The 12,206-nt window shown below is 40.8% G+C and overlaps 1 protein-coding gene across 6 annotated transcripts in view; it reads right to left on the reverse strand.

The window, feature by feature from the left end:
• DOCK10 (dedicator of cytokinesis 10) overlaps positions 1 to 12,206 on the reverse strand; it is a 300,069-nt gene that overhangs the window by 108,054 nt on the left and 179,809 nt on the right. For all 6 annotated transcript variants that reach the window (XM_066599568.1, XM_066599587.1, XM_066599578.1 and 3 more), the window contains exons 15-21: positions 11,972 to 12,094; positions 9,315 to 9,394; positions 8,505 to 8,686; positions 6,167 to 6,232; positions 3,624 to 3,716; positions 540 to 663; positions 225 to 346 (exon numbers count right to left, since the gene is read on the reverse strand). In XM_066599568.1, the coding sequence (XP_066455665.1) occupies positions 225 to 346; positions 540 to 663; positions 3,624 to 3,716; positions 6,167 to 6,232; positions 8,505 to 8,686; positions 9,315 to 9,394; positions 11,972 to 12,094 (790 nt within the window). The remainder of the gene's footprint in view (positions 1 to 224; positions 347 to 539; positions 664 to 3,623; positions 3,717 to 6,166; positions 6,233 to 8,504; positions 8,687 to 9,314; positions 9,395 to 11,971; positions 12,095 to 12,206) is intronic.

Genomic DNA, 12,206 nt, shown 5'->3' on the forward strand with positions numbered 1-12,206 from the left:
GACCCATTAACTTTTCCTATTTATGACATATTCAATGCTTATGGCAATATAAATAATGGTGCATTATTATTTGTCCCTTAATTAAACTATTTTTTTTCATTGCAACTTTGCTATATTATATGCACAGTACAATAAGTTCAGATGATTTCACTCAATCTATCAAAGTGTTCAGTATGTCTTCGGCTTAAAAGATAAACATGGGGGTTGGGGACAACGTTTCATACCTTTCCTATTGAACCATCTTCTACACTCAAGTATCTTGCAGGTAAGTAGGCAGCAACAGGAATGAGGTGTTCTTGTGATGTCAGCTGTTCATTCTTAAATAAAGGCAGCCAGGCAAACCCAACTGTGGCGATAGAAGACAAAAGAAGATCACTGTGCAGGTTGTATACGGCCACATTAACAGACTCAGCCACGTATGAGGTTCAATGTAGCAGAAATGAAAGATCCTTCTGAGTCAACATATCCACTTGTACATCAGACACACTGTTGCAAGAAATGATCACAATGTGCAGCGAATGTAATCCTTCTAAAGATACCTGGTGTTTCCAGAGCCTCTTTCTTTTTGGCATTAGCTTTTGCATTAATGTCACAGGTGACGTGATGGAATGAAAACAGAATGTGATGTTTCTCATGGAGTTGAGTGGGAAGCTCAATTTTCACCTGAAATGTAAAATATTACACCTCTCCTTAGTTACTTTCAAAGTGGACACCTAGGCATCTTGTATGTACACGGTTATTAAATGAACCACAGTTGTAGAGCCTGAACTGGAGGGAGTGGAATTTATGGAGTGATGTAGCATAGGAATAAATGAGGATTCCCATCATATGCATTTATGGCCTATTCACTGGATGAGCCATAAATGTCTCATAGGTGCGAGTCCCACCTGAATTAAGAGAACAAGGGTCTGTTGCTTAACCCTTTCCAATCCACTGCCTGACGTCTGAAGACATTCTGATTGAAGGCTGTACAGCTCCGATGTCGGAAGACGTCCGGCAGGGTATTGTTACTGTATAATACTGGCTGCTCTGTTGTCAGGGGCCTCTCCAGCATGTCCCATACCGCAGTATTGGCTCTAGCCAGCAGATGGCGCCATTGTAAAATGGCAGAAAGAATAAGCCCCATAGGAAGCCCTGCACATGGTGATTTCATATGATCCTTGCACCGGCCTAAGATGTTTTTAGTGGTGACAAGCACCTTCTTATTCATGGAGATGAATGCCAGCCCTACCACTATTGCTAGTATTTCTGAATAGCACTAGTTCATTGTTTGTGATGTAATAATATATTACTAGAATAGAAGAGAGGTCAGTTGAGCAGCAATTAGTAAAGCTGTGTTACCATGTTACTATATTCATCCAAAGTCTGACTGCTACTTATTTACAGCATTGTATAGCCTCTTGTTATAACTTCTCACTTTATGTTACTATCAAAAGACATAACTTAAATAACTTCTGTCTTCACCTTTAAACCCCATAAACTATAAGGTAAGGGGACGGGGGTCCAGTGAGTATCAAAAAAAGCAGCTCCCAGGACCCACAGTCGCCTTACCTTTGAGTCCCATAACGTAGTTTATGGGGCTCAAAGGTGATGACAGATGGCCTTTAAATCTATATTAGTAAATGTAGGCAGTGAAAAGAATTCTGAACATAACAAACATTATAACAAAGTACTATAAATTGCAAGAATAATTGTAGGAAAAGTACAAATTTCTGTGGTATCTGTAACTCACTCTGTCTTTCCATTGCAGTCATTGGAAAATGCTTTACTGGAAATTGGCCTAACTTTTTATATAAGAGAAAACTGCCAGCAAGACTTGGCTAGGGATGTGGACTGTCCTCGCTTGGAATCACTTAACCTGGCAGGCATTTTATTAAATTGACTGTGTGGTTATTAAACCAGCTTACACTGGGGCTGTCAAAATTCTCATTGATTCTTCAAAGAAAAGCAAAGGAGACTGGTGTGCTACAGTATCGTTCTGCTTATAACATCATTTCGGTTTAAATGCACAGACTGTAGAAAGTTGAATAACTTTACAAATGCAATGCATTGCTTTCTTTACACAGAATCGGAGTTGCAATTGGGCACAGGCAACAGATCATCCCCACTCCAGTCAGACATCTGACCTTACAGATTAGTTCTAGCTTATTAGTAGCTGTCATCTGAGCTTCCATATTGAATCACCTTCTTGCAGGAGAAAACGGGCTGAATTTAGAAATGAGCTTTAGACATGAATATAGTAGAAAACATAATAAAGCAGAGATTTACTTTAGTGCCCATATTAAATGAAATGGATTACATTTATAATTACGCAAATTATATATAAGTTATGATTACCCCACACTAAACTCTCCCTTCTCCAATTTATTCTAAGGGTCTGCTTACACCGAACGATATATCATTTGAACATGTGAACGATGTCAGAGTTCCCTCAGGCAGTCTGTTTATACAGGCCGAAACATCGCTGGCTCGTTTAAATGACATGGCTCATTCAGTCGTTCACATTCACTGTATAAATGAATGAGAATGACTGAACAATTGGTATTTAAACCAAATGATTAGTGATCGCGCCAATGATGTTTTTTGTGCCTGTATTAGATGAACGTCAACCAAACTAACTATTTATCATTCGTCATTCGATCGTTGGCTGCGTTTACACTGAACAATTATTGTACCACAGCCAGGCTTATCTTTTTGTCCACAAACTACACCAATGCCTCTCCCCTGTCAGTCACTGCACTTGTTGCCAGTCCACTTAAGGCCGGATGTCTACTGGTGTTGCAATATACTGTTGCATATTTCCGCCACGGAAGCCACTGCAGGGGAGCATTATATCACCGTGATTTTCTACAAGATTTTCCGCGATTTTCCGCTCGTGTACATTGGGCTGCACTTTCCGTAGTTATCCTATGGAAAGCGTTCATTGCGTTACCCGCATGTGGATCATCGTCGCAGGTAATGCAGTAATATCGTCCGTGGACAGGAGGCCTTAGAATACAGTTTAAACTCCTCACTCTCTACCATAAGGCTCTCCACAGCGCTGCACCTCCCTATATCCCCTCCCTCACCTATGTCTATCACCCTACTCGTGCTTTCTATTCTGATCTGTGATTAACACCCATCATAATCCAAACCTCACATTCACATTTCCAAGACTTTTCTTGTGCTGCACCAGCTCTCTGGAATGCGCTATCCTAGACAATCAGGTTAATCACTAATATCGGCAGTTTCAAATGAGTTCTAAAAGCACATCTTTTTTGGGAAGCATATGACATCTGGTAATCTCACATTTCCTTATTTATTGATTAGTGTAATACTATATGCATTGTCTGATTCTGTCTGTTCAAGCATCCTCTCATTTGTAAAGTACTGTGGGATGTTTTATTTATCTATTTAATCTATCTACAGTATCGATCGATCGATCAATCGATCGATAGATAGAGAACCTATTACATATTTTGCCTTGCACTCATGTCTTTAAATCTGAATATTGCTAGATAACAGAGCTGTATAAGAGCAGTCTATCGGGTTAGGCTCCATTTGCTGAATCATCTCTCATACAAACACATTTATAACTTGAGATCAAACTTTTAGCACACGGTAGTACCATACAGTATACTGACCTCATCATAGAAGTCTGGATTCTGCGAATGATGGAGAATTGTTGTGTATGCTGCTGTTGTAAACAGAGAGCCACCGGGCTTTCCATAAATACACTGGTAAGAAATAAGATAATTCAATGCAATTCACAACAAACAAGGCACTAGTGCAGCGGTGCACAACCCCAGTTCTCAATCCCAACAGGTCATGTTTTCAGGATTTCCTCAGTATTGCACAGGTGATATAATTATTGTTGGTGCCTCAGACATTGCCATAGGTGTTCTTACTATAGGATATCCTGAAAACATGACCTGTTGTGGCCTTGAGGACTGGAGTTGGGGACCCCTGCACTGGTGTGATAGGAAAATCAAGATCACAGCAACTTTATAAAATGACATAAAAATAGTTTATATAAGTCGCTGTGTTGTTCTCTTCTACCAAAATCTGAAAAACAAGTTTGTCTAGCAATGCAGCTAACATCACATAGCATCTGGAGCTTACATTCAGCGAGCCATTTGAAACCATCCTTCTTCATGTATGACCAGACATATGCAACCTCTGCCATTAACCACCATTACAAAAATACATACCCAACATTTACTGAAGAGTATAGCTCAAAATATTGACAAATTTCCTGACAGGACTCAGCATAAGATTAGTGGAGGACCAACTCTCAGCATCTCTACCGATCAGGTCATGGTGTTCCTGCGGAGGCCACATCCTCTTCATTGGTCAAAGTTGCAGTAAACTGCAATACCAGGCGCAGCCGGTACTAAAAGTACAGCACTGTGCTTGGTAAACAATGAAGAGGATGTGGTCCTCATCGAAGCCCCATGAATCCCTTTAAATAACAGTTTGTCATGGGTTCGGAGGATTGAATTGCCTCACCGATCTAATATTGGAGTATTATCCTTAGGCTCATCATTTTTAAAGCACTGGAAAACTCCTATAGCTAAATACATGGCTTTGGGGTGTGATTACTAAGTCAAATATCCTAAGGGCTTGAATAAATAAGAATCCTCACAATTTTTAACACTCAGCAGAGTGTACATAAATATATAGAAGCAGAGGATATGACTGACACTTAAAGGGATTTTCTAGGGAAATACAATTGATCGGCTGGCGTCCACCACTGTCAGTGCCATAATACACAGGGGATACAGAGCGGAAGTTCCTGCTCCGACCTGTGATGTGGCCGGCGTTTGTAACTGCAGGAGCAGCTCTGACTGATTTTAATGTCTGCAGTTACAAGCCCCGGCCACTACACAGGGATTGGAGCAGCAGCTTGAACTCCATATGCAGTGTGTAGCGGTGCTGACAGAGTGCACCCAAGAAGCTGATTGGTCGGGGTCCCGAGAGGTGGATTCCAGCCAATCAACTATTGATGACCTATCCTAAGGATTGGTCATCAATAGTATTTCCCTGGAAAATCCCTTTAAATGTTATTAGCTAAGGTATATAACATACTGACTTCATAAGAGCAAATATAACTGCAGACATTTGCTAATATTCCTTATAAATTTTATTACGTCTATATAATTTCCCAAGAAATATAGTTTTCAATAAAAAATGCACACAAAAGGGGAAGGGAAAATGATGTAATTCTTCCAGCTAAAAAGGCAAGTATTTAAAATTTAATCAGGCTTTCAAAAAATGTCATGGGGACGTGTGAAAAAGTTTTGATTGCTAAGGGTCCAACTGCGAAGATTGGCTCAATAGAAAGTCTATGGGCCTGTTTTCAGCTAGCCAGCAGTGACAGAGCTTGGTTGAGTGCTTTAGCTGCTCCTTCTAGTGATCAGTGGGGGTTTCAGTAGCTATCAAAACTTTTGACATGTCCCTATGGCAAGTCCAAGTTTTTTAGCTAGACTTTAAGTGAGACTTTGCCAAGTTTTTTTAGTACCAGCTACAAAGCCAACATTTTCTATATGTGGGTATAAAAGCTGTACAGTAGATCACATCAACCATATCCTTCTCCAGAGATGCTTGTCCACAGCTATATTATGGATCCACGTTGTATGAATTTCTAATACAGTACTCTTTAGACTGCTAAGGGTCTATACTGTACCTCTGTGTGGGATCTTACACAACTTGTCTAAAACTTGTTTTAAAGGGTGTTAATGACGGACTCGACTCCCCCGTGCACATAAATACTCAGTTTCATGTTTTCCATGAGCAGTGACGAGTAAGCCACTGCCAGACAGATCCGGCGGTGACTTATCTCCAGAGAGAATTAAAGGATCAGGTGCTGAAATTCAATGTGCCACATTCTTCTTTCCCCCAATATCATATGTGGTGGGGGAGTCGAGAGCTTTCATAAACATATGATACTTGGCCGGTACTGCGGAAATCAGCTGGTTCGGATGACTTTTCCCTAATGTGTATGGGTGCCTTTTGGTACATATGTTGATAACAGATAAAGTAGCAAGAAGAACTAATAATAATAGTGTATGAATGTATGCGGTAGAATGACATATAGTACCCGGCTATATAGGTGTGCACTATACAGTGTATATCGTACTACACTGTATACTATAGTCTGTCTACAAATGTTGATATCACTAGTCACCTTTAATGGTTGGCTTCCTTCTTCATCAGAGCTCTTAAATTCAACACACACCATTATGTTCCTGGCCTACAAAAACAGCAAGATAAGACATTCAGACCACAATCTGGATCAGATGTGGAATAAACAAAATATATCTGCAGTCACTGGAACAATTAAAGCGAATCCCATGACCAGTTTGCTTTACTATCTTACAGAAACACAATACAATTGTTGGCATCTGAAAAAAGGGAGTAGTCGTGAACTCCAACATATTAAGTAACTCTTTGTGCGTTCTCATGTACAACTATATTATTGCATAAGGCTGGATTTGCATAAACAGTTTTTGCAGCACTTTTTGAGCCAAACATAGGAGTGGTTATATTAATAAAAGGAGAATTAGACTTTTATTTATACATTTCCTTCCTTTTAGGTCCACTGTTGTGTTTGACTCAAACTGCATCAGATATTGCGTCTGTGAATCTAGCCAGATTGTTCTAAAAGTAATTAACACTGATCTATCAATGGGTCCTATTCATTTCTATGGGATATAGGCTTATGCCAAAGAGCACCAGCGCGCATCTGTCTTAATCATTTCCATTATCACTTCCTTATAAGATATATCGTGGCTTTTTTGATCACTGAGGAATTGGAAGACGGATGGAAAAGTCATGTCAATTAATGTCATTCAGTTGCAAAAGAATTCATGCTGCAAAAAATACAAGTGTAAGACCGGTTTCCCATCAGCGGTCGAACGTTCCATTGCACATCCAGCTCAAAATATTGGAAGAAAAAGCAGCTGGGCGGATACCGAACGGACCCCATTATAGTCAATGGTGTCCGTTAGATGTTGTTCTGCCCTGAGACTGAGCCATTTGGCTGCGGGGATTCCCCTCCATTTGAGGAGCAGGAAAGCGGAACCCTGGGAGCAGGTCTAAAACCACTCTTACCCTGCCCTAAGTTTGTAAGTACATTGCATTACTTACGTTGTACTTACTCTGAATAACAGCCTGTACTATCGTCCACCAGAGCTGAATTCAAAATTTTGCTACTTGTCAATGTTAGCAACCTTGCTAACAAACCCACCCACCCATAACAACTTAGCTAATCTCCTATAATGCAAGGGGACAATTCGTTTTCCCTACATTTGATAATTGTCCAGTGCCTGGTGTAAAGACTACGCTTCCTAAAATGTAGATTTTTGGAGGAAGCCTCGTACAAGCATTGAACCAGCAAGGAATGTTGCTAGATTTAAGCTCTGAAGCCAGCAGTAATAAATTCTGCTGTAGACCATCATACAAGCTGCGTAGGATGACTACAAGATAGGCAATGCAATGTACTTACAAAGTTTCTAGACAGTTTATATAGATTATGTCAATTTATAAACTGTAAAGGATTGCTCAAAGGTGGAAATGCCTTTTAATACAAGAGAACCTATTGCATCCTCTGTAAGGGTATTCAGCTTGCCCCACTTGTCAGTCTGAATCCTCAGCTGCTTTTATCCTTGTTGTACCCCCTCCTGTTTACCCACATTAGCTCATCTTAACTTTGGAGCCCAACACTAGTCCATTGTCAAGTGGGCGGTCTTGATCATCCAGTGTCAATGGATAACATGATATTTCATTGATACTAGTCAGTGGAGATCGACCACATAACAGAGGACTAGAAGGCAAGAGAAGTCATTGAATGGTGGGGAGGCTATAAGACAAAGTAAAACAACAATAGATTCAGCAGGACACAACTACAAAGGTATTCAGAGAATACCTTCGCTTGTCAGAGAACATGACAGGTCCTCTATAATGTGATTGTTCCCAGCAAGAGAAAACAAGTAATCTTGTAGATATAATACCTTTTTATGGCTAACAAACATACATGCTGTTATAACGAGCTTTCAAACCTCTCAGGGTCTTTCCTCAGGCATAATGAAATAGATCCAAAAAGGCATGCATATATTTATACGCACATACTTATGACAAGGCCTGGTGACCCCCTAACACTAATTCAGGGACCATAAAACCTTCACATCTTCATCAGTGGACTTTTTAATTATGTTTTTATTTCTCTACTCATCCTGTTGTAGTATCCTTTCAAGTGCAAATGAATCACATCCATGTCTGTGCCTTGTCATAGAGGTTCGAAAACTCGCAGTAACATTATGTATTTTTGTTAGCCATTAAAAGGTATCATATCTACAAGATTACTTGGTTTCTCTTGCTGGAAACAATCACATTTTGCTCTACTGACTAACACAGTACCAAACCTTTTTCATAGGTCCTCTAGAGTGACACAATAATGGGATAAACAGAATGTAATTGAAAGTACAACTAAACTTTAGCCGTAGTCTATATAATTTACAGCTTACCTTGTTAAAGCATTTTTGGCTGTCATACTTAAGGTGCTTGGGGTAAATATATATTTGGTTCTTATAAGTCCTGTAAGGCTGAGAGGTTGACCCCTGTACTAATTCTTCTACTTCAACAGTGGGTGGATATTTCTCTATTTCACCAAATTGCTTGATTGGTATTAGAGATGAGGTAAGGCAGTCTACACAAGAGAAAACAAAAAAATACACATCCAGACTTTAAAGGTTAACAACCTCTGAGACGTAAATTCATACAGCAGTTTACAATATAGAAGGCCAAGAAGTGAGTTCTAGAGTGCTGATTGTCAGGGTGCTCAGTCTCACACATATGGGCTAATCTACTAGCTGTTATCAAGAGCTTCACGCTTGAAATGCACTTGCAGTTGTTTTTTATGGGCTGCGCACCTCATTGCTTTTAACATGGTTCAATAAATGTTAACTTCTAGTACCTGAAGCTGGAGATGTCCTTCTGCTTTGTGCTAATCTACCTGAGTCTGCAGAACTAACACAAAGGGTAATCAGTGGTGAATGGAATTCCCACACTAACAGAGCAGCGACTACATGTTCAAAAACATCTATTACTTTACTCCTTGACGCAGAAAGGTCATTGTGTGATATGTTCATTAGGTAACGAAATCAGCAGTTGACGATAGTGTTCGCAAACAGCAGCATATATTTATATTTTCTGGACCCATGTGATTCAGATTGGGTTGACTGGTGGTTAATTGACCATGTAATAGCTGTTCGGCATTCTATAATTTTTTTCTTGATTATTTACAATACATTGGAAATAACTGAAATATGACCTACTTGACAGTTCCATGGGTACAGCATCGACTGATATATCCAGGTTTCCAGGCATGATCTGTATTTTGCTAATTTTCTCTGCCCTGTTTATATAGGGAATAGAACATGATCATGCTACAGAACATAGAATAGGCAAATATAGCCGCTATATGGACTCAATAACCCCAAGCATTTCCTGTATCAGCAATCTCCAGCACAGCATATAGTTATAACTTGTTAGTTAAACTCGTTTTACAGGTGTATACCCATCTGGGACCTTTATGGCATTTCCACCGGGTCCCATCTTTGGGACCCATATCGATCTCGAGTTCAGGTCCCCAACAGCCCTGGCCCAGCTTTCTATGTAGTGAGGAGTCGTGGAGATGATGGAAACAGCCGAGCAAGCTGCGCTACGTGTTCCAATAACTCCCATACCCATCACAGCGAGCTACACTGTTTCCGTAATTACGCGGTTTCTGTCCTCCCAGGCATCCAGCTACCACATACAGAGCAGTGATCCCATCATGGCCATATCAGGCTGAGATGGCAACACCCTAGTAAAAAAAGGCTGAGTTTCCAATGATGCTCTCTCTCTCCTATACAAGCCAGTGTAATAAAGTGCAAACATATAAGTGATTAACCCTTAAACACCACAGGCAGTACATTTACGTCCTGATTTTTAAGTTGATCCTGCTCCATACAAGACAGGGGCCAGCTGTGTGTGATAGCAGGGTCCTAAATGCCCTCCCCCATGGTGCGATTGTAGTGTGCCAGTAAGTTGCCATGGTAGCCAGGGGCCTTCTGAAGGCCCCGGCTACTGCTATGAATAAATATCTACAAAGTCATGCCTGTGGCATGCTTTCATAGACTGCATGTCAAAATGCGGTATAATGTATGAGCGATCAATCAATCACAAGTTCAAATCGCCTATTGGGACAGAAAAAAAAATAAAAAATGTTTTTCTAATTATTGAAAAAATAAAAGAAGTAAAATAAAAACTATTTTATTTTATTAATAATAAAAAATGTAATAAATAAAAGTATATCGCCACGTCCATAAAAGTCTGACCTATCAAAGTAACTCATTATTCTTCCAACACGATGAACATCATCAGGGAATGACAGATGAGCACTGCCTGTGACTGGTCACAGTGCTCAGCCAATCACAGGCAGCGCTCAGCCATTCATTGAATTACATGTTAGTTTAAGTACAGAGTGCCCTGAAGTGAAATGTGTCAAATTTCACCTGTTAAAAAATTTGGGCACATGTTTGGCAATTCGCGCCAGAATATAAAATATACTCCAGTAGGCCTTAGTCACACGGGCGTTTTTTGCCGCGATTTGTGCATGCGCATGCGTTGGCCGATTTTATAAAACCATTGCTTTGCAATGGTATCGGACACATGAGCGCATTTTATGCGCTCGTCCGATAAATTATAGAACAGAAATTGCAGATCGCACCTATGTGCGATCTGCGATTCCTGTTCTCTTCTCTATATGCGCTCAATGGGGCCGGCGGCAGCAGCGCTGACCCCATTGAGAACATATAGTAGACAAATCATTCTTCTCTGCCACAGCTATAACAGCTGTGGCAGAGAAGAACGATGTTTGCCCATTGAATTCAATGGAGCCGGCAATACAGCCGGCTCCATTGAAAGCAATGGGCTGCCGGCGATCGCGGGATGAATTGTCGGGAAGGGCTTAAATATATTAGCCCTTCCCTGCAATTCATCCAGAAATGTGTAAAAATAAAAAAAATATATATACTCACCTTGTCCCGGCAGACGGAGTTCAGCCGCGGCCGGCGGCAGTTCTCCTGAACTGCTCTCTCTAGCATTCAGCAGCCGGGGATTTAAAATCCTGAGCCAATCAGAGGCAGCACTCACTCACCCATTCATGAATTCATGAATGGGTGTGAGTGAGAGCTGCCTCTGATTGGTCAGGCTGTGACCAATCAGAGGCAGCTCATTCAGCAGGCGGGGATTTTAAATCCCCGGCTGTTGAATACTAGAGAGAGCAGTTCAGAAGAACTGCCGCCGTCCGCGGCTGAACTCCGTCTGCCGGGACAAGGTGAGTATATATATTTTTTTTATTTTTACACATTTCTGGATGAATTGCAGGGAAGGGCTTCTATATTTAAGCCCTTCCCGACAATTCATCCCGCGATCGCCCGCAGCGCATTGCTTTCAATGGAGCCGGCTGTATTGCCGGCTCCATTGAATTCAATGCGCTGGACAGCTCCGGCCCGTTTCTATTGAAACGCGGCTAGGAGCAGTATTTTCGGGCGATTTTTCGGCCCCGGTCACGCGATTTGCGGATGCGCATCCGTCATGCGATCCACAAATCGCGTGAAAAAACGCCCGTGTGACTAAGGCCGTAATGATAGCATAGATTTGGTCTATGATTTACATCAGTTTATGTCATAAATTATTTTTAATTTGATGCCCACGAAGGCCATGTCATGTTTTTCTAATCCCAACCCACTTTTAGAAAAATGCTGAGCACGCTATTCAAAGGGTCAAAATGTTGCACATTTCACGAGTTTTTGGCACCAAAATTCTCCCTTAAGTTGTTTAATTAATTCATCCCTATCAGTGTAATTGCACAAAAGCACACATAACAGCTTACAGTGACAATTACTAGCTCATATATGTGCTGGGGACACAGATTACATTATCCAACCTTCTGTATTCAGACACCAGTTTAATGAGGTCTTCAGTGGAGATCTTGTTGCTTTCCTGCCTGAAGAGAGGGGAGAACCGGGATTCACGATCTATGTTTCCAGAGTTGTCTTTAAATACCGGCCTGCAAGAACAACAGGTAAGTTGAAGATGTTTTCATGCTAGAATATGCCAAAAAGAATTAATGATAAATGTCTTTAGTGGGAAAATCCCTTTAATACCAGAAATAATTAATC

Source organism: Eleutherodactylus coqui, chromosome 1 (assembly GCF_035609145.1).
Source record: "Eleutherodactylus coqui strain aEleCoq1 chromosome 1, aEleCoq1.hap1, whole genome shotgun sequence".
NCBI lineage: Eukaryota > Metazoa > Chordata > Amphibia > Anura > Eleutherodactylidae > Eleutherodactylus > Eleutherodactylus coqui.